This window comes from Amblyomma maculatum, chromosome 5 (genome assembly GCF_055883805.1).
Source record: "Amblyomma maculatum isolate TAMU_Amacu chromosome 5, ASM5588380v1, whole genome shotgun sequence".
Classification (NCBI taxonomy): domain Eukaryota; kingdom Metazoa; phylum Arthropoda; class Arachnida; order Ixodida; family Ixodidae; genus Amblyomma; species Amblyomma maculatum.
The window spans coordinates 93,023,438-93,046,084 of record NC_139348.1 but is presented as its reverse complement, the minus strand read 5'-3'; the positions used below and the strand labels follow the sequence as shown (position 1 = coordinate 93,046,084).

The following is a 22,647-nucleotide window of genomic DNA, read 5'->3' as shown; positions in this document are numbered from 1 at the left end:
CACTATTATTATTATTATTATTGAGCACAGGGCCTTGTACATGGCTATGGATACCCTTTCAGCGTTGTGTTTGTTCTGCACCTCTATTGCGACTGCACCAAGAATCATTCTTGCCATCATCTCGGTGCTTCTCAAAGGCAGTGATACATCCGACCTTCACGCACAAGAGTTCGTGCCGGGCTGCTCTCTCGCTCGTTGGAATGTGTGTTGTCCAAAGCCAAAGACGCGTTTTAAACTGCCAACTGCCACTTCAGAAAACACTTCTTAAAAAATTTCACACATCCCGGGCGTTTATCTCTTCGCTTTAGTATGCCATGTATCAATCGATGTCAACCTGGAAAGCCACTTGACCTTTAATGAGCCAGAGATGACAGTCCATTAATGTTGGTTAATTTTGGTACCACATATAGTCTAACCACTACATCACCACTCAGCGTTTGACGGTAGATAGAGCATCGCCTGTTATCTCTAGTAGTTGAGGGATCCTCGCCTCCATCTCTATTGGTAATTTATTCGTTGCAAAAACATGACTCCGCATGTCTAAACTTTAGCCTACTCAAAGTAAACCCAATGAAATGACACTTTCACTTCGACTTAGTAGTTTTAGCCCTGGTAAACCTCGGCCATACATTTCGTCCAGCCACTGCCTATGTTAGGCCTTCCGAAAGGCAATCTGCTTCTCTCCAGAACATGAGCTGGAAGGATTAGAAATTCGTTACGAAGAGCTGAGCTCAATCGATGGTTCTTTTCTTGCAGGCTTAGAAATAGCAATTCGTTTCAGATTAAGCTCCTCTAATTGTATTTGGGTAAATTTTTACGTTTGTGAAAAGGCGGATGCAAACATTTTCGATACAGGCGGCCGTCGCCAGTTGCCGACGGAACCTCGTTCTTGCGCACGCTGTTATGATTGACGACGTAGCTGCATGAGGATTGCTACATATTTTTGAAGGCATTTTTATTGCAATTAGTGATACAACAGCGAAAATATTGCAGATAATCTCTTCAGAATGTAGTCACTTGTAGGAGTGCAGAGCTCAGGTTGACTTTAGCAAAAATGTTTTTCAGTACAAAAAAGAATGAATTTCGGACACAAACAACAATCACAATCCACATTATGAACTATACGTTGGGTGTCGTGAGTAAGTGTTCCACATGATGCAGAGATGACACCGAAAATACTTTCAGCAAAACGTTCACGCCGGCGTCGAATTCTGGTGAAACAAGAGACTGCAACCACTGGCATTGACAGAAAAATCTAGTGAGTGGCGATGGGAATTTTATTACGCTCCAAATACAGAGGCAACACCAACAAGAGTGCAATGATTGTGGTGAAGCCGAGGTATAAATTATTCTAGAATGAATTTCCAATTCAGGCCAAAACATATGGACCCTAAGAAGGGCGTGGAAGGCGAAAAGAAAAGGTAATGGTATTATATGCTGTGAAATAGAAGCATCCCTGCATTATAGGAGTTTCAAAAAAGCAATAACAGTTCTTGGCTTTGTCTCCGCATGTTTATATTGAATTTCGTCAGTGCTTAAGGCTTCATACGGCGCATGGGCTGCGGCAGGCACTGTGGGGCGCTCCGAACGGTGCGTCACATATTGGGCTCTTGATATGCGCTGATATGATCAGAACAAAAGTGGGGATTTAACGTCCTTACTCAACTCAGGCTATGAGAGACGATCGTAGTGAAGACCTCCAGAAATCTCGGTTTAACGTTCACTGACACAGCACACATACACCTTTCTTGTTGCCTCCATCGAAAAGTGGCCTCCGTGGCAGGGATTCGGGCCCGCATACTTGAGCCAACAGTTGAATGCCTCAACCATTGCACCATCGCGATATGCTACCTGACAGCCGAATGAGATATCCCAATAATATTTGCTCTCTAAGAACCACTAAGCCACTGCTGCGGATTATAAGTTAAGTACGTTTGCACTGACATTCCTATAGGGTATGCATGGATGCCGCATAGCGGAAAGTGAAGTTGATGGTACGGCTTCAGCAAGTATGTTTCCTTTATCGCATATGCAATTTACTCTCGGGGCTTGCATGCGTGTATTACGAGGATGTTGTGTTGTCCAACGGCTCCTCCTCTGCGCTGCTCAGTGAAATACTGCAGAACTTCTTCGGTGAACGAACGAAGCTCCACTCTTTCTTTTTCATTCAGCAGGGGGTATACTGGGTTCATCAAGCAGAAGAAATCTGCAAAAGAAAAAGCGTAAGATCATGCAATGATTATCCTGAATGCCGACAGCTGACATGGCATTTTTTATAACGTTGTTGTTTGCTTCAGGGCCCTAATCAATTCGTAAAAATAACTAAAAGGGTATAAAATGAAAGAAAAAAGGTTGGTCGTTCAAATAAAGTCAAAGAGGAAAGCTGACGAAACCCCCTGCGTGCGAGCTTTATAAGATGGCGGGTGGTATGGCGAGAGACCCACTGCGGTCAGGTGCCGAATTCTCGTTGGCTTCAGCGCCGGCCAGACACGCAAGTTGTGAGTAACTGACTCACTTTTCTGGCAGTTCCAGACAGGCTATCCCGCACGCTATCGAAATTGAGGTCATGCTCGATCCACAGCGGGTGTGAGGGCTCCAACTCGGACCCAACCAAGCGCACCCTCTGCGCGGGTACGACTGCTGGGTTAGGTTACCGCACACGTATGGACAAGAGCACAAGTGCGGCACCAGAGATGCTGCTTTCTTGCGAGAAGAAGGGTGGCATCATTTATGCTGAGGAATCGTGGCATTTATGGGGTAGATTCGCCTGGGAAGCTGCAGATTCTGCAGAGCATTATGAACTGAGTAGCCCGCTCAGTTCGAATGGTTTGAGGGATGCGAGCCGTCAGGAAATGTATATCCTCGCAGATTTCTGTGCTGCGACGGACGCGTCGGAGTAGACGTTTCACTTCAAGGACCGTGAAAACGTTACGTAGGTGTGAGCTTTGAGAAACAGATTGGAAAAACTTGATAGCTGGTAAGCCCTTCAGTAGGTATTTTTTTCTGGCGCTATATGAATGAACAGGGAAAATATCGTAGTTTACTTACCTTGCGTATTGACCACACAATTTCTCGAAGAAACACACTAAAAAGCCAATATTAGCTAATATTACGTCAATTATTTATATGTACAGAATGCCTTAAATGGAAGATAAAATATGGAGGGCTCTCACGCTCCACTTTTAAGGGTACGACGCGATAGTGCGGCTACGAGGGCATATTTAAAACACCACTCTAAAGAAGCCGCATCAACCTACCTGCGTGGCACAGGGGTAACTTCAATGCAAGGGTATTGGCAGCGTGATTCTTATATTACCCTTCCATATCACATACCTACATTTATCTCCGGCAAAGGAGAAACTTTGTCCGTTGTGACATGCAACACTGCCAGCAGGGTTCACGCCACCCGTACGACAGGCTACAAAAATCAGGAGGAAGCATTTACCTGATGTGAGACAAGCTCACTTTTACATAAATAGTAATTAAAATAGTAAAAAGATAGTAATTCAGAATTTACATAAAAATTACATGCTTATAAGTATTGCGGTTATGCTAAAAATGAACAGTTTAACCACAGTTCAAGTATAGAAAATAGCATATTCCAGACAGCAATTAAATTTGGTATTGAAATGCATATCAAATTGCATTTCTTTTATTATTTTTTTATATTTTTGATTAGAGGGCGAGCAGTGTACAATGTTTGTCATAATGGGGTTCAGTTCAGTTCAGTCTTGTCCGACTCTTTGTGACCCTATATGAACCATATCACGCCAAGCTTTCCAGTCTCTCAATATCTTCCTAACCTCACATAACTTCATATGCAGCGCCTCAAAGATGCCATCTAACCACCGCCTTCGCTGCCTACCCCTTCTCCGGTGACCGTCAACCTTTCCCAACATCAAATCTTTCTCCAGCGACTCCTCTCTTCTCATCAGATGACCAAAGTAGCTGAGCTTTAACTTTAGAATGTGACCCTCCAATGAGCAGTAGGGTTTGTGGTCGACAATATCGACTGATTCGATCTCCTGGCAGTCCAGGAACTCTCAAGAGTCTCCGCCAGCACCACAATTCAGATGCGCCAATTCTTCGACAGTCAGCCTTCTTCACAGTCCAACTCTCGCATCCATACATCACAACTGGAAATACCATAGCACGAGTTAAGCGCATGTTGGTTGGCATGTCTAATGTCCCTGCTCTTTACTAGGCGGTGAAGACTAGTCATGGCGCTCTTTCTCAGAAGCACGCGTCTCCTAATTTCATGGCTGCAGTGACTTTCAAAGGTAATCTTGGATCCCAAGAAGAGAAAATCTGTCACGGCTTCAACTTCTTGTTCGTGGATGTTCCAGGACTTCATAGGGCAAGACGCCACGATTTTTGCCTTTTTGATGTTCAGTTTAAGCCCAAACTTCTCACTCTCGTCTTGCACGCACGTCACAAGTCTCTTGAGTTTCACTTCACTTTCTGCCATTAAACTGGTATCATCCACATATCTAAGGTTGTTGATACGTTTCCCAGCAATCTTCACTCCAACTAAAGACCCGTCCAGACCGGCCTTCCTCATGATGCACTCAGCATATAGGTTAAATAGGCAGGGCAACAGTATGCAGCCTCGTCTCACTCCTTTCTCATTTGAAAACCAATCAGTAAGACCATGTCCAGTTCTGACTGTGGTCTCTTGTCCTTCATACAGGTTCCCGAGGAGATGAGGTAAATTGGAACTCCCCTCTCTTGGAAAGCTTGTCACAATCTGTTGTGATCTACGCAGTCAAATGCTTGCGCATAATCAATAAGGCAGAAGTAGATTGGTTTCTGGAACTGTTGTTTTTTCCATGGTCTAGCGAAGGTTAGCAATCTGGTCTCTAGTTCCTTTGCCCTTACGAAATCCAGCTTGCACGCCCGGAAGCTTCCGATCCAGATACTGCTGCAGTCTTCCTTGGAAGATTTTCAGCATCAGCTTGCTAGCACGCGACATAAGCGCGATTGTGTGGTAGTTGCAACAATATTTGGCATTGCCTTTCTTTGGAATGGGGATATACACTCACCTCCTCCAATCCTGTGGCCACTGCAGGGCTGTCCAAAATTAATGACATAATGCGTACAGAACGTTAACAGCGCCATCGTTAAGGTTTTAAAGCAACTCAGCTGGAATGCCATCAATTCAGCTAGCTTTGTTTTTACCAAGGCTGGCTAAGGCCCATTCAACTTCACTATTCATGTTGCCCGGCTCGAGATCAGTGATCACAACTGTCTCATGTTGGATTTGCACATTCGGCTTCTTCTTGTACTGTTCTTCTCTGTATTCTCGCCACCTCTTTTATCTCTGAGGCTTCAGTGAGGTTCTTGCCTCGTTTGTTTTCTATCACGCCCAGCTTAGCACACAAGCTTCCTTTGATATCTTTGATTGTCTTATACAGAGCTCTTGTGTTTCTCAATTGGTTGTTGTCCTCAACTGCATTGCACTGTATGTTCAGGAAGGTATTCTTATCTCTCCTTGCTATTCTCTGAAAATTGGCACTGAGAACCTTGTATCTTTCTCTTTCCCCCATAACTTTTGCCATCCTCCTTTCCTCAGCTATTTGCAAAGCCTCTTCAGATAACCAGTTTGGTTTCTTGCATTTCGTTTGCTTTGGAACTACCTTAGTAGCAACTTATTGTATAATCTCACGAACATCAGTCCATATCTCCTCAGGTTCTCTTTCTTCTAAATCTAATTCTTCAAATCAATTACTGACTTCCACAGCATATTCGGATGGAGTTTGATCTAGATCATACCTGAAAAGCCTTCTAGTGTTCTGCGTTTTCCTCAATCGAAGCTTAAATTTGGCAACAAGAAGCTGATGGTCGGTGCCACAATCAGCCCCAGGCCTTGTTTTTACTGCTTGTATAGCGCTTATAATATTTGCCGACATCTCTGTCGGCAAATATTATAATCAATCTGATTCCTGTACAGACCGTCTGGTGAAGTCTATGTGTACAGGCGCCTCTTGTGCTGTTGAAAATGAGTATTCGCTATGGTCAGGTTGTTTTCTTGATAAACCTCCTCTGTCCAGCTTCATTTGGCTCATCAAGACCGAACTTGCCTGTAATCCCGGATATTTCTTCCCTGCCTACCTTAGCAGTCCAGTCTCCTATGAGAAAAAGGATGTCTGGTGATGGAGTGCGGTCTAGAAGGCATTGCAGGGCAGCATAAAATCTCTCAACATAGCTTCTTCAGCAGTAGTGGTTGATGCATAGACTTGGATAAATAACAGGGTGACATTGGAGTGCTGGTCAATAATTAAAAAATTCGCCATCCTATTCTCTAAAGATCAAACTTTTTCCGTAACGAGATATTTCTTTGCCTCGTTTCCGAGGTTTATATGTGCTAATCTTAGTGCGACATGTATTTCGAAGGCTATTTCATCTAACTTGCACTAGCGTAATGCTTTCAAACATAGTTTGTATGTCTGGAGTTGACTTATTTCTAATATGCTTTAAGACCTATATAAATGCCGGCAGCTTTGTGAAAGCGCCAAGTTCGCGATATCCCGCAAGACTCGCTTTTGTATAGCAAGATAATTTAGATTCCTTGTCGTTGTTAACCGTACAAGGAAACAGTAGTTTAAACGGGAGCATATAACTGAATAAATTTGTCGTTTTGTGGACATCAGGAGATGATACCTCCTACCGAGTGTGGTATTTAAATATTTAAAGCTAAACATTTCGACAGATTTGCCTGCCTGGTTGGGTTGATAACTGAGTGAAAGTTGAGATTTCTCCAACCAACACTTTTTTATTTTACAAAGCCCGACGTTTCGGAGCCGGCTCAGCTCCTTCTTCGAGGGTGCATGGCGCGGGGCTGCGTGCAGCTATAAGTAAAGAAATGGTCGAAGGGGAGAAGAAGGGGGGGGGGGGGGGGAAGGGGAGGGGGTGAGATGTGTGTGAAAGAAATGAGAAGGAAGGAGAGGGGTTATGACGAGTCACGGTGCCGCAGGTGCGGGGGTGCACGCTGGCGACTTTTTTTTTTTTTCTTGTGTGAGGTGGCCAGGAGGGAGCAAAGACCTTGCAAGTATAGAGCAGGGCGGTTGCCTATTGTTCGGCTGACGCTATGTGCGGTCGACTGTATGTGCCATAACTCGAGGAGGCGTCTTTTCCGGTGATTGGTCTCTGTCTCCAGGATGAACGTTTCTTCAAAATTTATTCTGCGGTCGGAATCTTCCGAATGTTCAGCTACAGGGTTGCGTTCTCTTGAAAAAATTCGTACATCATTCCCGTGTTGCCGAATTCTTTCTCTTAGGTTTTTCGTTCCGTTTCGCCAATGTAGCTAGCATCACAGTCGGTGCATCCCCCCCTCCTTCTTTCTCATTTCTTTCACACCTCCCTCTTCTCCAACGGCCCTCTTCTCTCCCTCCACCATTACTTTACCTATAGCTGCACACAGCCCTTGAAGAAGGAGTCGAGCGGGCTCCGAAATGTCGGGTTTTGTAAAATAAAAAGTGTTGGTTGGCGAAATTGAAAGTTTCACTTAGGTATTATTATCCACTGTAATCTCTCAATAGCTATTTATAAACCACCTTTAAGTGGCGCCCATTCGGCGTTTAGGGAGCATCGAGCACAGGACACTTGTGCTAGCAATGAAAAGAAGGGTGTAGCCTGAGAAGTAGACTTTTTGGTTTATTTTTATTTATATGACTGATATTGATTGTTATTGTTTGTTTGCTTCATATTGTTGTTAGTTTTGTTATTTGTGGGCTTCTGACTGGGGTGGACGGAATTTCCTCACGGCGACCAGTATAGTAATGTGAGTTTCACACGTTTCGCCTATGTTATCTAGACATATGCGGTGATCTTTGCGTCCTCGAGAGAAAATGTGTTGTGACGTCATGGATGTAAGGCTGTATGTGCGTGTGAAGGGGCTAGGGTTGCAAAGTGCATTATTACTTGCCGAGGCTTCTCCCATGATGAGTGTGCAAAGTATGGGCTTTTTTTTTTGCTACTCTGCGAATACGGCGTTTATTATGAACGTGATTTTCACTGTGGTTATTTTTTAAGGCGCGCCTGCATATATTTGCGAGGATGCGAGCGCTGATTTTGGTCGCACCCTTTCCAATCTTTTTTTCGCTCTGCTAACAAACACATTCCCATCACTCCGTACCAACTAAATTTTTAATGGGAAATAGTCCGTGAACATTTTGGAAGTCTGGTAAAATATCCTGATAATGATTCCTAAATGCCCTCGGCAACCTTCTAGTTTTTTTAAAAAATAAACTTGGGAGAAACTCCGTAAAAAACTCCTTGTGATAGAGCATCCGCCTCGCATTCGGGAGGTACTGGGGTCGAACCCTGGTGCTGCCGGGTACCCACCGGTTTTAAATGGGCACAAGCTTCCTCCGGCCTGATGCTCAGCTCTTCTGTGGTGAAATGCTTGGGAAAAGGGGTCATGGTCCAAATAGTTGCTCCGATGTGACATTGATCCGTTCCGCCATCGGACAACCATAATTCCTCCTGGCGCGTCAAAAGTCCATTATGCGACCCTTTTTTTTTTTTGTCGCGACGTCAGACAGCCGGGAATCCGGACTGGCCGAGGACTGCAGTGATTCTCTGAGAAGTGAACTTCGTCAGTGACAGTGAACCTTTACATCTTTCGACACGCTGGTTTATAGCGTTTCGCACTTGAAACTTCAAGGCTTTTCTGAGTTTTCGCGTGTGCAGGACACGGCTCGTTTTCAGTTTTGAATCCCGTGAAACACGGTAACTCGAACCACCTTTGCAGGCTGAAGTGTTTGAAACTGTTTTGCCCCTGAAGGAGCGCAGCGGGGTTTGCGGAGCCTCTTCCAAGTGCACACCCCTGTGAGTGCCGGACGCCAGGCCGGGGAACGCTTGTACCCATTTTTACCGGTGGGTGTCTGGCAAACGCTTTGTCAAAACGTTCCGCATGGCATCGATAATACCTTGGGGCGTACTAATCGGTGGCTAGTGATGTGAAGAAATACCATCACAAAAGAAACGGGACATACGTTGAAGCAACAAGAACAGGACCAGCGCTGCGCCATTTAATTTCTCTTGCAGGCTCAACCGCCAGCCGCAAGCAAAAGATATACTTGAAAACTAAATATTTTTCGGTACATTGAAGAGTGGTCGATTGTTTTTTTTATTTTATAGCAGTATCTTATTATTCTGTTCCAATTCAAATTGACTTTTAAGAAACCTGGACTTGCCGTTTAACTCAGCCAAAACTTAATATCTTTTGCTGAAATCCAAGATCTGCATAAGAGCAACAGGGGTTACTACAATGATGGGCAGGGAGTTAATTTCTTCGCATCTGTACCGCAGGCAGTCATACGATTATTTGCTAAACTGGTGATATGCCCTTGACTCAATGCCTGTCATGAAACCTGTCATACGGCTCGACATTGGTGGTCTGTGCTCTAAATTCGGCACGCGAGAGAGCTGTTCAATAGCTGCGACGACAGGAAGAAATGTGCACTTGCCTAATGCGCTGTCCTTGCTCAGTCCATTCTTTGCTGTGATTCGGAAGACTTCGCAAGCGAGAGGTAGTAGTTCGGTCGCTCGCACAACGCTCACCAGATGAGAGCGCAAAGACGCAAGGTCCTCCATTTCTCTCGTCTCGGGAATAACGGGCAGCAGAATCTGGAGAGAAAAGTTAAGTGAGGCACCTAAACATAGAAGTTCGTTTCAAGAAAAAGTTGATCTCTATGTTTATGTTAGTGCATTAGGTGCACGCTTCGCTTTGCTCGCGTTCAGTCACGTACGGAGTGGCGCTGAAAGGAGCGTTGCAGCTTCTCGCCGCCGATCCTGCACGGCCTATAGACCTTTGCAACGAGGGCCTCCTGGGCGTCACCGTATTGCTCGCTGGGCTGTTGTGTGCGCCTAGCGTCAACACGGTAGAGGCGGCAGCGGAACTGGTTAGCAGCAGTCCAGAGAGGAGGCGTTTCGACAACCTCCTCTCCCGATGAAAAGGTCTATAGACCATCATGTGACCCTTCCTCCAACGCCAGCCTTCGGGCCTTCGGGCCTTCTGGTTTGACGGCTTCCGGTGCGCTGGCACTCGGCTTCACGGCGCTGCGTACCCGCTATGGCTGGTGGTAACCAGTTTCTAGACAGCTCAAACACTTCATGTGAATGCTCATACCATGTGTAGGTGTTACACCATTTTTACGTTAACCATGTATAGTTCTTTTATTTTGTCCTTATGTGTGCCTGCACAGGATAGAACGTGTTGACAAACCCGTTAACTGTCGGCTTTTTTTTTTCGGGGGGGGGGGGGGGAGGGGGCAATTCCCTCTTTAATCCTTTTTGTGGAAAACATGCTTTACTGGGTGCTTGAGGTATAACCTCTCCCTGCAACTCACAGGCGCTTTCTTTTCCCAGAAAGACAAATGAACTCGTGATGAGCCACAGACCTGCCACCAGTGACACGTGTGACGGCTGTAGCGCGGTAGAAACCCTCGAACATCTACTGAACTGCACCGCGAGCAGTTGACGCTGGGCAGTGCGCGCGTCCGCGAGTGAACACACGTGATCCTGTGTGTATACATCGAATACGCGGGCTTGATGACTGTAACAAGCTGCCACACCTATACTGCGAACGTTGCGGTATCTCCTGCCTCAAATATAGAGCGAAACGCACGGTATCTCCCCGTTCCTATGAGCAGGCTTCGACATGACTTTCGGGCAGCGACCGCGCGTCCTTGACGCGGGCACTGCGCAGCCAGCCGAGAGTATAAAAACGCTCTCGAGGCCCCTCGGGTAAGCGTCTTGTGTTTTACCGAACTCGCGATCAACGCATCGTTCTTCTGATCTGTACTGCCCAGCCTTCGACGCCTCAACTAACAAGAATACTGTGAGAATTCCTTTTTGTCACAAATTTTGGATAATCGATTATGCTTTTCCCCTTTGTTAAACCTTGATCTGACTTAGTATTTTACGCTCTGTTTTCTATGTAACCCTTGCCCATACTTATTATATCTGGAATACTTGCTTTGTTATCTTTATTAAATTCTTTTTATCGCAGTGTTTTGTCCGTTGTTGGGTTTTAGTCTTGTCATTTACTCAGCTGTTGTTTTTATCACATTCGTGTCGTGGCCTTTTCGTTTTCTAGTTTACTCTATTATTATGCAGTGTAATTTAGACTACTATGTGTGAATATTCAAGTGCTTGTAAAAGAAAGTGACCTTATTAAACTTAAATGTGCTCTCATACCTTATAGAGGGACGATAGGCAACCGTAAATGGGATGCCGCGCCTCTATTGACCATATATGCTGGGGTTTATCACAATGACCCTCCTATTTCAACTCGCCAGATAGAGCGCGTTGCGACCGAATGCTCCGCGTGTGCTATTCCGGAAGATAACGGCCGATCGCCCTCCACCGTCGGCCGTCACTCTTTTGTACAGTGGGCGCGTGCGTGCGTCGTATACACACGATGTGCCGAGTGCTCAGTGACCAAAGACATTTGCGAGTAGGTCTCAAGCAAACTACTGTACACTGTGCCATAGTGCATATATTTATTTTTTATTTTTACTTCATTATTGCCGACATTCAGTCCGAAAAAAGCAGCAGAAATGTATCGATTCACAGCATTGCTATAGCAGGAACGAGTACCCTAATCTGGGGTTTTAATATAAAACATTAAAAGAAAAATAATATTCGGCTGATTCGCTTAATACTGCTTACTGTAGAACTGCGAAAGCCACTTAGTTGAGGGGGTGATTAGTTGTGACGTTTTTGACATGGGTTAAATTTCTTTGTACTAATACTGTATTCGGTGTGTGCGTTTGCATGTTGGACGTAGACTGCCATGCTGCAAGCGGCAACTTAGTGCCGGAATCACCGAAACTTTGATTTCAATGCATACTATTGGGGGTAGATAAGTCGTTAGCTGGAATCTTTGTCGTAAACTAGCATTCAGCGTGACTAGCATATCCAAGCTAAATGGGAGGTGAATGGCGTCTTATTTACTTCGAATGCAGCATAAAAAAAATTGCACTAGAATTTTGATAACAATTGGAGAAAACCTGGCGCCACATAGAGATTATTCGGAATGGCGTACGTGAAAATGGCGCGTCAGAAGCGAAAAGCGAGGATAGGGCCTCCCAGCATCATCTGTTTTGGATTGGCGTCGTCCCACTCACCGCTTCGGTGACTCAAAAACGCCTAACTCAGTCCCATCATAACAGATATAAGTGATGGTAACGACAAGCAGAATTATGGGAAATGGATATAGTAAGGCTTTAGCATTAAAATATATATCGTGCGCAGTGCGCTTTCTGCCAAAGCGTGGCGTAGTGACAAGACCGATACTGGGACATCGCGAAAACATTTGTACTCACTAGAATGCTGGTGACATAGAATCGTATAGGAGTTAGCAACCAATAGGCAAGCCCGCAGAGCAGATTGGGTTAGAGAAATAACTCAAGTTTTGACATTCTAGTGGAAATCAAGGAGAAGAAATGGGCATGGGCAGGACATGTAGTGCGAAGAGAGGATAACCGATGGTCGCTTAGGGTAACAAACTGGACTCCAAGGGAAGTAAAGCGTAGCAGGGGGCGGCAGAAAATTAGGTAAGCGGATGAGGTTAAGAAGTTCGCAGGGGTCAAGCGGATACAGCTAGCACAGAACCGGGTTAAGTGGAGAAATATGCGAGAGACATTCGCCCTGCACTGGGTATAGTCAGGCTGATTATGATGATGATGATGATTAACAGTAGACAGTTCTGTATAGGCGGCGTACTCATTTCTTACCGAAATAAAATCACATAAATGGGCGTCATGGTTTCGAACAAAGCTGCCACCAGCGCCTTCAACTAATAACGTCCAAGCTGTGTAATTGCGAAAACGCCGTAATTGTTTACTACAGTCATTACGAAACGAGGACGCCATCTCCTTCAAACTCAGATTCACAAAATTCCTAAAATGGCTAAAAAAACAACTCTTGAATAAGGTACAGTGGTTTCGCTACCTAATGAGTGACATTACATCTTCAGAAGCTGCTTATATTGCTCACAGTAGGACATTTTGCACCATTGTTCGTATTGAACAGTTTGAATATGAAAGTTAAGTGGAGAGTTAGGGTTTTATTTTTGATCTAAATAATGAGCGTTTCGACTGTAGTTCCCTTATTGCTACTTCCAACTCGAGCATTTTACATAAGCTAAAATCGACTTTTTTGAAATGTGTTAGCCACCGCGTTTTCTACTCATTGCTTCCTGGATGCAACGAAATGCATATTTAGGACACCCCCCTACAGTGTTCTCAGCGTATATGATGCATGGTGCGGTGACTACTTTGGTTAGGCCTACTTCCTTTTGCTACTCTCTACTGTCTTCTCCTTTATTGAAAGCGACCAAAATAAGCGGCCTTTTTGGGGCTAGTATCTTTGCTTTTCCAGTGGTCCTAACTTTACTTCTTAACTGCAGCGCCAGCAAGCCTGTGCGCTGCCCTCATGTAATATACCGTCCGCGCCATGTTTATTTTTCGCTCACAAAGCTGACAGCATATTTTCTGGCGAACGAAGCCTTTAATGCTATTGTATTAATACAAATGATTGAAATCGTTGTTCCAAGTTACTGTATAAGTAAAACTGTTTTTTGTTTCTGGCTCTAAAAGGCTACTCGCTCCGAAGAAGAGATTACAGGCGGGATCTGTACATCTGTACATAATGCGAGAGTTGCTTCAGCAGCTTGTTTCGTGATAGCTTCCGTACAGAAAGAACAACTCTTATAATAGTACTTGCGAAGCCGACATTGCAGCCAACTGCTTTGAAGTGGATCTATACAATGTAAGAAATTTTTATCCTTTGAGGCAATGTAGCTAATTTGAATTCACAACAATTTTTTACATTGGAGAAAGAGCAAAATACCGCGTTCAACGACACGAAACTTTCAGAAGGCCTCAGTTTGATTCACTAAGTTAGGTCTCCGCGTCTTTTTTAAAATAGTCGTTAATTGTGACTTGTACCTGTTTCGTATATAATGAGAAGACAGCGTGAAAGGTTCCGTTCTGCAGAAAGGCAGATGCTGTTGGTGTCAGGATTAAAGTCATGACGTCAGTTTCTCTCACATTTATCTGGCAGATGGTAGTTGGATGGAGATCGCTTGGCGAGGAATTGTCGCTGATTTGTGGGATGTCATGAGAGCGCATGTCATGGTTTGAGTTACCAAGTCAGGTGGACCTATTGAGGTATGCTACTCCCAAAACACGAACGCTTGTATCTATGGCTTGGTAAATGCGGTAGCTGGCAATGCTATCCCATTCAGATTGTGGGAGTAATTACGAATTGGTGCTTGCATGACCACGGAAGCTTCTGTACAAGAATAAGTGTACGCAAAGGGGAGCTGCGGAAGAAAGCCATGAACACTTTCGCGTCATAAAATCGAAGGCGATGCGGAGGTGTTCACCGCTTTTTTTTTTTTAATTTATTATTTTTAGAACTAGCCTCATAATAAATAATCCTTGGAATAATGATAAACAATTCCGCATTTTCACCAACCGCCTTGTAGAACACAAAACTAATCTGCCATGACTTAAATGTATTGCTACGGCCGGACGGCAAAATAATTTGGGAACAAAACTCATCGCATATTTCACATGGCATACGGGTTCTTGTATAGCACTGTGTAAGCTTCCCCTAACCCATCTTGAGTACAGAAACTCACGTCAGAGTACTTGCTCCATCGAGCCGATTTCAGCATTGCGGCGAACACATCGAACACGAATAGATTGCTTGTAAAGACGAGGAAGCACTCTCCACCAGGTGCCGTGAGCGCCTCGATGTTCCTCATGGCGTGGCGTTGATCGGTGATCCAATGCAGCGCCAAGAACGAGTAGACCCTCTGGAAGCTTCCTTCTGCTCGCACGAATCTCGCCACGTCTTCATCCGCGAGCAGATCAAGTTCTCGGTAGGAGATCTTTGGGTGCGCACGGTTCTCTCGGGCGAAAGTGAGCATCGACGGCGAGTTGTCGGCACCGACGAGTTTCCCACACCAGGATGGCAGTCGAGGAAGCAGATGGGTCAGTGTGAAACTGCGTGAGAGACACGTTTCACATCAGAACATGTTTTATCATTAGAGTAACCTAAACAGTTTGGTTCCCAACAAATCTGTGGCCCCTGACTGCTCACTCCAAGTAGTTTTTAGTTTCATGCCTAATCTAACTTATCCAATCATTCGCTCGGTATCTCTCGATTTCACTCTGTTGTAACACAGTCAACAATTCCTGCAATTTCTTTTAATTTAATATCTTGATTTTGTTAGAATGGCTTACGTTGCGGATAGTTAAGTTGCAGTTCAGAGTTCACACACTTACTACTACAATGATCCCAGGTGGTTATAGGGTGAGAAACGAAAACGTATTTGATTCAGATTCGAGCAAACGCGTTGAAGTATGAATAATATGTCCCTTGCCACACCGTGAAGGCAGTCGGGGATGCAGATGGGTCAGTGTGAAGCTGCGTGTTAGACAATTTAGACGGATTTAGAAATTTACAATTCAGTTTCAATTATTTGCACATCGCAGTCAGACTAGCTTGCTCTTGTCAGTAGCTATCCAGCGATGTAACACATAGTTAGCTAATTATATTTTCCATACTTCATTAACCTAAAGGTTACTAAATTATCGAGATAATAACTAGCCACTACCTTATGTGCTTGCACTCAACTTTAGCTGTGCAGTGTTGAATGCATACACGGCTTAGCCCACTGCTACAAAGACTAAGTCTGGTTTGACGTCAAGTGCAGTTATTGTATATTTCACAGTTTGAAACCAAGTTTAATTAAAAGTACATATAGACAAGCTCGCAAGTGTACACGTGCGGACAACAATAGGGCGGAGTCTTTACACCTGAGTGGCGTGGTTCGTGCGTAATAGTTATTAGGAATCCCCTCTGGGGACGATATCGGCGATGTTACAGCGCGTGCGCACACGAATGCGTGAGCTAGAATTTTGTAGCGAGCTGAACTGCGCCTAAATGCTAACAAGCGAAATGAAAGTGTATGTAATGAAGTTCGAAAGCAGATGCGTGAGAAACGGGGAATTAGGCGATAAATATCCCCATGTCGAGCATGCAAAAACTGAGGCAGTATCGGGCGGAGAAACCCGCATTCTTTCTGCTAGCAGTCCGAGCCTCTACATGGCGTTAAAGTGCTGAGAAATTGTGTGCTGACCTAGGGATGTACCTACCTTGTAGGTGTTGGTGTCGCTCACCTGTGACACACACTTCACTTCCACAGAAACATTGAGGGTCCTGTACGACGTATTCCATAACACGTTAGAAAGCAGTTTTTCCATTTTTTTAAGGTTTCCACACCGAAAATGTCCTTTAAGGTTGCGTATTTTTAAACAACCGCAATACAGCCGTTACATAGAGACATGAGGTGCCTCAGCTCACCCGCCTGCCTTCCACGTTATGACATTCCCGCCGAAGAGGGCGCTCATTGCTTGCTCTCGGAGTGCCGCCTGGCTCAGTCAGGTTGGGATCCTTATTCTTTCTCCTTATCTGTACAATTCTCTTTGGCCCTTGATGTTATTGTGGCTCGTGCCTGGTGACTCTCTATCACGCATGTTATACTGGCAACAACACCAATGGCGGTGCAGCACAACCGCTGAAAGACCGCATAACAGCAGTGCTGTAAAATATTTTTTTTAAATGTAATATAGCGTAATTATTCTTGGCGAGTAATTAGTAGAGTATTATAATTGCATTAGCGAATTCAGAAATGCAATTATCTTTGTTATACCTTTGTTTGAAAAAATTAATTTCGCAATATAGACGGTTAACATACGGTTAACCCGTTGTTGCACAGCACCACAAGTTTTGTCCAGAATAAGCCGGCAGATTAGCAGCCAAAGTGTAAGCAAGAAGCACGATCAAATAGCGCTGCCATGTTGCGTCTGGTGGATAAGCAGTATATTTGTATCTTGTTTCACAGCTTCTGTGTATTCTCATGACCAGTAATGTGCCAGTATTTGGCGGTCATTTATAAGTATGCTAGGACAGAAATTGTTAAGACGCCCAATCTGCAGTCCTGCCGTGGACTCTAGCATCAATAAAACACTTTTCTACATTATGCTCGCATTCGGCGCTGCGTTGAATATTCGGTGCTACGTGAGTGTAAATTACCTGCAAGGTAACTTAAAACAGACTTCTGAGCTATTGTTGCTTGCTGTCCTTATAGTTTTGCACAGAAAACCTGCTCATATCAGAATGCGCTTTTCGGGTAAACACAAGGACTTACCTAATTTTATATTCATCGAGTGGAATAATAAGCGGAACTTCATTGTTATCCCGCAATAAAGGGGCAAGGTTTATTCAGCATGAGTCACGGTAATATGTGTACTCAAAGAGCAGAATGGAAAATAGTAGGGAATCACTCTTCACGAGAAGCTATATTATTGAATTCACATATGTGAACTATGTAAAACGTAACCAATGACTACTGCGCACCCTTTAAAGCTCAGGAAAATTCCGGCAAGAACGTGTTACGATTGCTATTCTTTAGCCCATATTTCAGGGCTCTGTGTGATCATCTCAAATTATCTATCGGTGTTTGACCTCCTAGTAACCACAATAAAGAGTCAGCACCCTCCAGAAACGGGCCGGGAAGTCATCATCTGTACGTAGAACATCGTAAATGTACTGCTTGCGGCACTAAATATATTGCCTTTCCACCTCTTCCGCGAAGAAAAAAGAAAGACCAATCATCTTCGTCCACCGATCAATAGGCACAGCATCGTACTTTTTTTATCCCAAGGAGAAGCTAGGCAGGCGCAACAAAATAATTTGAACTTTCCCAAACCAAATTCAGGCGGCGCTTAATTGTAAAGAAGACAAAGAACAGAAAACGCTGCGGCATCGCCATCCCCATCGCTTGTCTCCGGCGCCCATCTCGCTCGCGCTGAAGCTGTGCCCTGCGGCTGGTAATTCGATTCTGCTGTGCCCAAAGTACTGCCAGCGCTAGACGTTCCAACCAACCATTAAATCCACATTTCAAATATCTTTCACCGGGGCTTGAATGTGGAACAGTGTATTATATAATCGAACCAAAGATTGAATATTGCGTCGTAAATAAAATAGTGCAATTTCAGCAAGGCGTTTAACGCACAGTACTAGGTATTGTTTTTGCAGATTTGGATCAGCAAGCTTTATAATAAATGTGTTGAATGGATCTATCGTTAGCCATAAAGCTTATGTATTCAGATGGCTACTCACTAGCTTCTGGAAGAACTTCTTCCAATAAGTTATTTATTATATTATTTAATTATTTGATTTTATTATATTCCAGGAATATCTACCTGGTACACACATAAATATTTCGTTATATATTAAAAGGTGAGCCTAGACAATCCGTTCAAGTAAACTACCCCCGGATTCTCGCAATAAATTTACGTGAATTTTTCTGAGAAAATTTTGCTTACGGTGAAGCTCTATATGTGTTGAAACAACGCCGGGATGAATGTGCTTAACAGACTCTCCATCCGCTGAGTCTGTTACCGCTGACATCAGGCCTTGACATAGAAGCTAGCAAAAGGCTTACGTCCGCAGGAAACTTTTCTGATAAACAGCTTCATTTTAGCCTGTTGTGTTGACCTCGGATAATCAAAAGACTTTAATCGTCGTCTGGCTTTACGTAAAAAGTTTGAAATTTGTTCTGAAAGCTAAACATTTCGACAGATCCTGTCTGGTTGAGTTGAATACTAAGTGAAACAAAGTTTCTCCAACCAACGCTTTTCTATTTTACAAAACCCGACCCAGAACGTCGGGTTTTGTGAAATAAAAAGGTTTGGGTTGGAGAAATTTCAAGTTTCACTTATAAATTTGTTCTGCACTGGCAAGGGTAATGTGTCTTCTTTCCTTCGTTCTTTTCGCAGGGATGGAAATAAAGGTTCAGAGCGGCACGCACTGAACTATTAAAAAGTTTAGCTCATGAAGTTTAACGCTCCAAAGCGACTCGGGCTGTGCGAGAGGCCGTATTGGAGGGCCCTGGAAATTTCGACCACCTGGGGCTCTTTAACGTGCAGTGAAATTGCACAGCACACGGGCGCCTTGCTTTTCGCATCCAGCTATAATCGGCCGGCGCTGCCGGGATTCGGTTCCGCATAAATTGGCACAGTAAAAGAGCCAACCTGATCTATTACTGCTCTGTTACTAGAATATTACTGTCTAAACGTAAATGGAGCAAATTCATGCCGAAAAAAGATAGCGTTCTTTTAAAGAAAATAGGACAAGCATTTTCCGAATAAATGAACGAGACACACTACCTGCCAGACCCGCATCCTACGTCCAGGAACTGGCCTTGGGACCTAAAAAAACTCCCTTCTGATGGCTCATTGACAGGTTGGTCGAGGAAGGCAGGCTGGAAAGTGTCCAGTATGGTTGCGATGGCGGGCGCGATGGGGGCGATGGCAGTATCGTACAGTTCCACGCACTTTTCCACTCCGAAAGTGTCGCTGTGTCCACTGGCGGCGGTTGCGGCCTCATCTCTATTCTCAGGATCGGAGGTGCTCATCTTGAGGAGACAAGAAAACAAATATTATGTATGTTTTTGTCCTCGTGGACATCTGAGTTTCTAAGCAGTGCCGACAGCAGTCGGGTGCCGTTACAAGTGCCTTGACTGCATTTCCTACAGCGATATAGAGGAGTTACAACACAGCAAACCGTTGTCTGACCATGCCTAATGGATCGTACACTCAGTAAAGTAGGTTATCTATGTGAGTCTAACTTTTCCTAGTAACACAGATTAACCACGCATAACAAACATTTCGCTGGCATAAACGGATATAGCCTATGTTAAGCAGCTGCCTTTTTTTTTTCGGTCTAAAAACGGTGGTACCAGGAGCTTCTACATTGGGCTGTATTAGTTTGATGAGAGTCGGACACTCTGCCCAATTCGGATGCCGATTTCGACAGGCTACTCCTGAGTCACCCAAGTACCTGCATTCGTACGGGATGACTAAAGCAGAGCTTTCTATTTATATTGTACCTGTTTTCTGATGACAAATTACCACTTTATGCCATGAGCTGCCATCTTCTGTACAATTTGTGATATGGTACTCGAATCTGATGGGACCATTGAAACCCGAATAAGGATAATTGAAATAATTGAATAAGAAGAATTGAAACCTGAATAATAGGTCACGAAGGCACGTTCGTACAGCTTGGTTAAAGCAGGGATTCTATCAATCATCTGTAGTCTTTCACATAATATGGAGGTTACGGCTTTATGCTTATAAACATGTGCAACCAGAAACGGAAGGGAGAACAAACTACGCTAAACAGGCCGTTACTTTAGGTGCGGTGTGTTTGCGCGATGTGCAAGTTTTTCCCTCTTGCTGAAATCGCTGCACATTTTTATCTTTTTACAGTTATCTTATTATGTTGAAATATTGCTTGCCCGACTATTTTTTTTTCTCTAGTTTTGTATAAAGATTATTATGACTAGTTTACTTCCCTCACATACCACCATGACAGTTCAGTTCAGTTCAGTCGTTAAGTCGTGTCCGACTCTTCGTGACCCTATGGACCATGTCACGCCACGCTTTCCGGTCTCTCACTATCTTCTTAACATCACATAGCTTCATCTGCAATGCCTCGAGAATGCCATCTAACCATCGCGTTCGCTGCCTACCCCTTCTCCGGCGACCCTCAACCTTTCCCAACACCATGACATCATCTGTTAATCTGTTTTTGTTCTACACTGATTTGCTTCAACATCCCCCCCCCCCCCCCCCTATGTAATGCCCTATTGGGCCTTTAGGGTATTTCAAATAAATAAATAAATTTCAGAGGCTAGGTTTGAAAGCCAGTCGCTACCCGTCGATTACTTAATGGATTTAAATCGACACGACAGAGAAAAGATGTTCCGAATTGAAAGCAAATTTTCTCAGCAATAAATGCGTCTTTTTCTACAGGAGAAATGTCAACATTGCCGTTTTTACCTCCGCTCACGTCGGGTTTTGTTCGAGACGGGACACTTCCACTCTACACTGTCAGGAGTGTAATAACAGCTCACCGCGAGCGAGAATTGGCCCGTTCCGCTGGTGGAGAGCGCGAACTGAACCTAACCCATTGTGAAGTAAATTATCAGCTGACTGAGTTACATTTGCGGGCTGTGAACGGCGTGGGGCTGTCCCTCTGCAGCTCTAGAAGCCTCACTCCTTAAACTGGAGTTTGTTGTGGAAGAAAGATGCAAAGCCTCATTTTTTTTAAAGACATCTGCAAATGACCTGCGCAAATACAAAAAGCTTCCCTCCCTCACCCGCCTGCTCTAAGAGACAGCCATAAACCCTGCTCTGCCCACGTAACTGTTATTCGTTTGTTCTTGACGGCCCTCAGAGCGGAAGTAATCTGTCGGGCGCAGACTAACTTTAAAATGTGAAATAGTGGCGAAATACATAATCCACAGCGCAGTGATGTTTTTGTAGACCGTCCAAGCAACCGGTATATTTCGGCATTGGAACCCTGTACTGGGTATCGCAAACAGAAATACCGAACGTGGACTTAGATTTTTATGGTGACACTTGCGTAAAGCAGCACGCAATTTAAACACACACAAGAAGCTATGACTCACTGGACAGCACGGCGGGCGTCACTGAAGTTGGCTGCGCTAGAGTAGTACCTCAGGCTCTGGCGTCGAACGGCCAGTGTTTGCTTCCTTAGCTTAGCTCAGGATCCCCACTGCTATCGCGTAGCGGCGACACCCTTTAGTTCTGTTATCGCGTACTGCTGAGAATAGAACTACGTTAGGCTTATTGCCCGTTCAGATGCTCAAGCTCATCTCGTCGCCGTGGCCGCACATAAGAGTGGGCTTATCCTCCAGATATTTTTGAAAGCACATAAAGGCTGTCTTCTTTCTTTTCGACCTGCACTATCAGTTCGAGAGGTCTTAGCGAGGCACCATTCTGCCCACGCGCGCACTTTATCGGTCGTCTGCATATTCACGTCGCCAAGATAGAGCTCTGCGGCTCCACAATGCGCTGGATTGATGTTGTTAGAGATTATCCTAATCTTATCTACCTTCTCTCTAGAGTTGGGACCTCACTATTTGGCTTTTTTTGGTTCCCATAAATAAGCGCTTTTCGAAATAAAAAAAGAAAGAATATATTCCGTAAGGTGCGCTATGCATTGTGCCTACTTAACGTAACAATTGCGTTAATTTTCTGACATGGAATACGTTTGAAGACATAACTTGATGTATTACAGCATGGTGTCAAATCTTTGAGGGGCCATATGCTCTGCTGTGTGCCCTAATTTCAGTTTTCCATATTCTCTCTCTCACGCGCGCAGTGTTCTGGCTTTGAAACACAGAAGAATAATTGCGTTGCTGGTGTTATGATTTGCTTTGCGTTTAAAGAAACTCGCATAAACAGTTGGCTTACGCAAGTAATACCGGCCATCCTGACATTCCAATGGAAGGCATAAATGTAACAGGCATATCACTAGCCGCCTATTTAAGCTAATAGCTCTGACAACGCAGTCAGAACAAAGCACAACAAAACTTGAAGGACGAGAAAACAAACGTAAGCTCCCCGTATAAATGTTGCATTACCAGCCATGAAGCCCGCACACCTGTAGCCGGAAGAAAACGGCCAAGTATGCTTTTGTAGGCAGTTTTTTTTTGCGTTCTTATTAACCGTTGTTCCCCAAGACCTT

General features: G+C 44.4%; 1 protein-coding gene across 1 annotated transcript; it reads right to left on the bottom strand.

The window, feature by feature from the left end:
* Positions 1 to 1,269: 1,269 nt before the first annotated feature.
* LOC146188707 (uncharacterized) lies at positions 1,270 to 21,626 on the bottom strand. The gene is made up of 5 exons (XM_084603177.1): positions 21,566 to 21,626; positions 19,257 to 19,504; positions 14,657 to 15,023; positions 9,471 to 9,630; positions 1,270 to 2,206 (listed from the first exon to the last, which is right to left on the bottom strand). The coding sequence occupies exons 2-5, from the start codon at positions 19,502 to 19,504 to the stop codon at positions 2,037 to 2,039; spliced, it is 945 nt and encodes a 314-aa protein (XP_084459303.1). The 5' UTR covers positions 21,566 to 21,626; the 3' UTR covers positions 1,270 to 2,036.
* Positions 21,627 to 22,647: the final 1,021 nt, after the last annotated feature.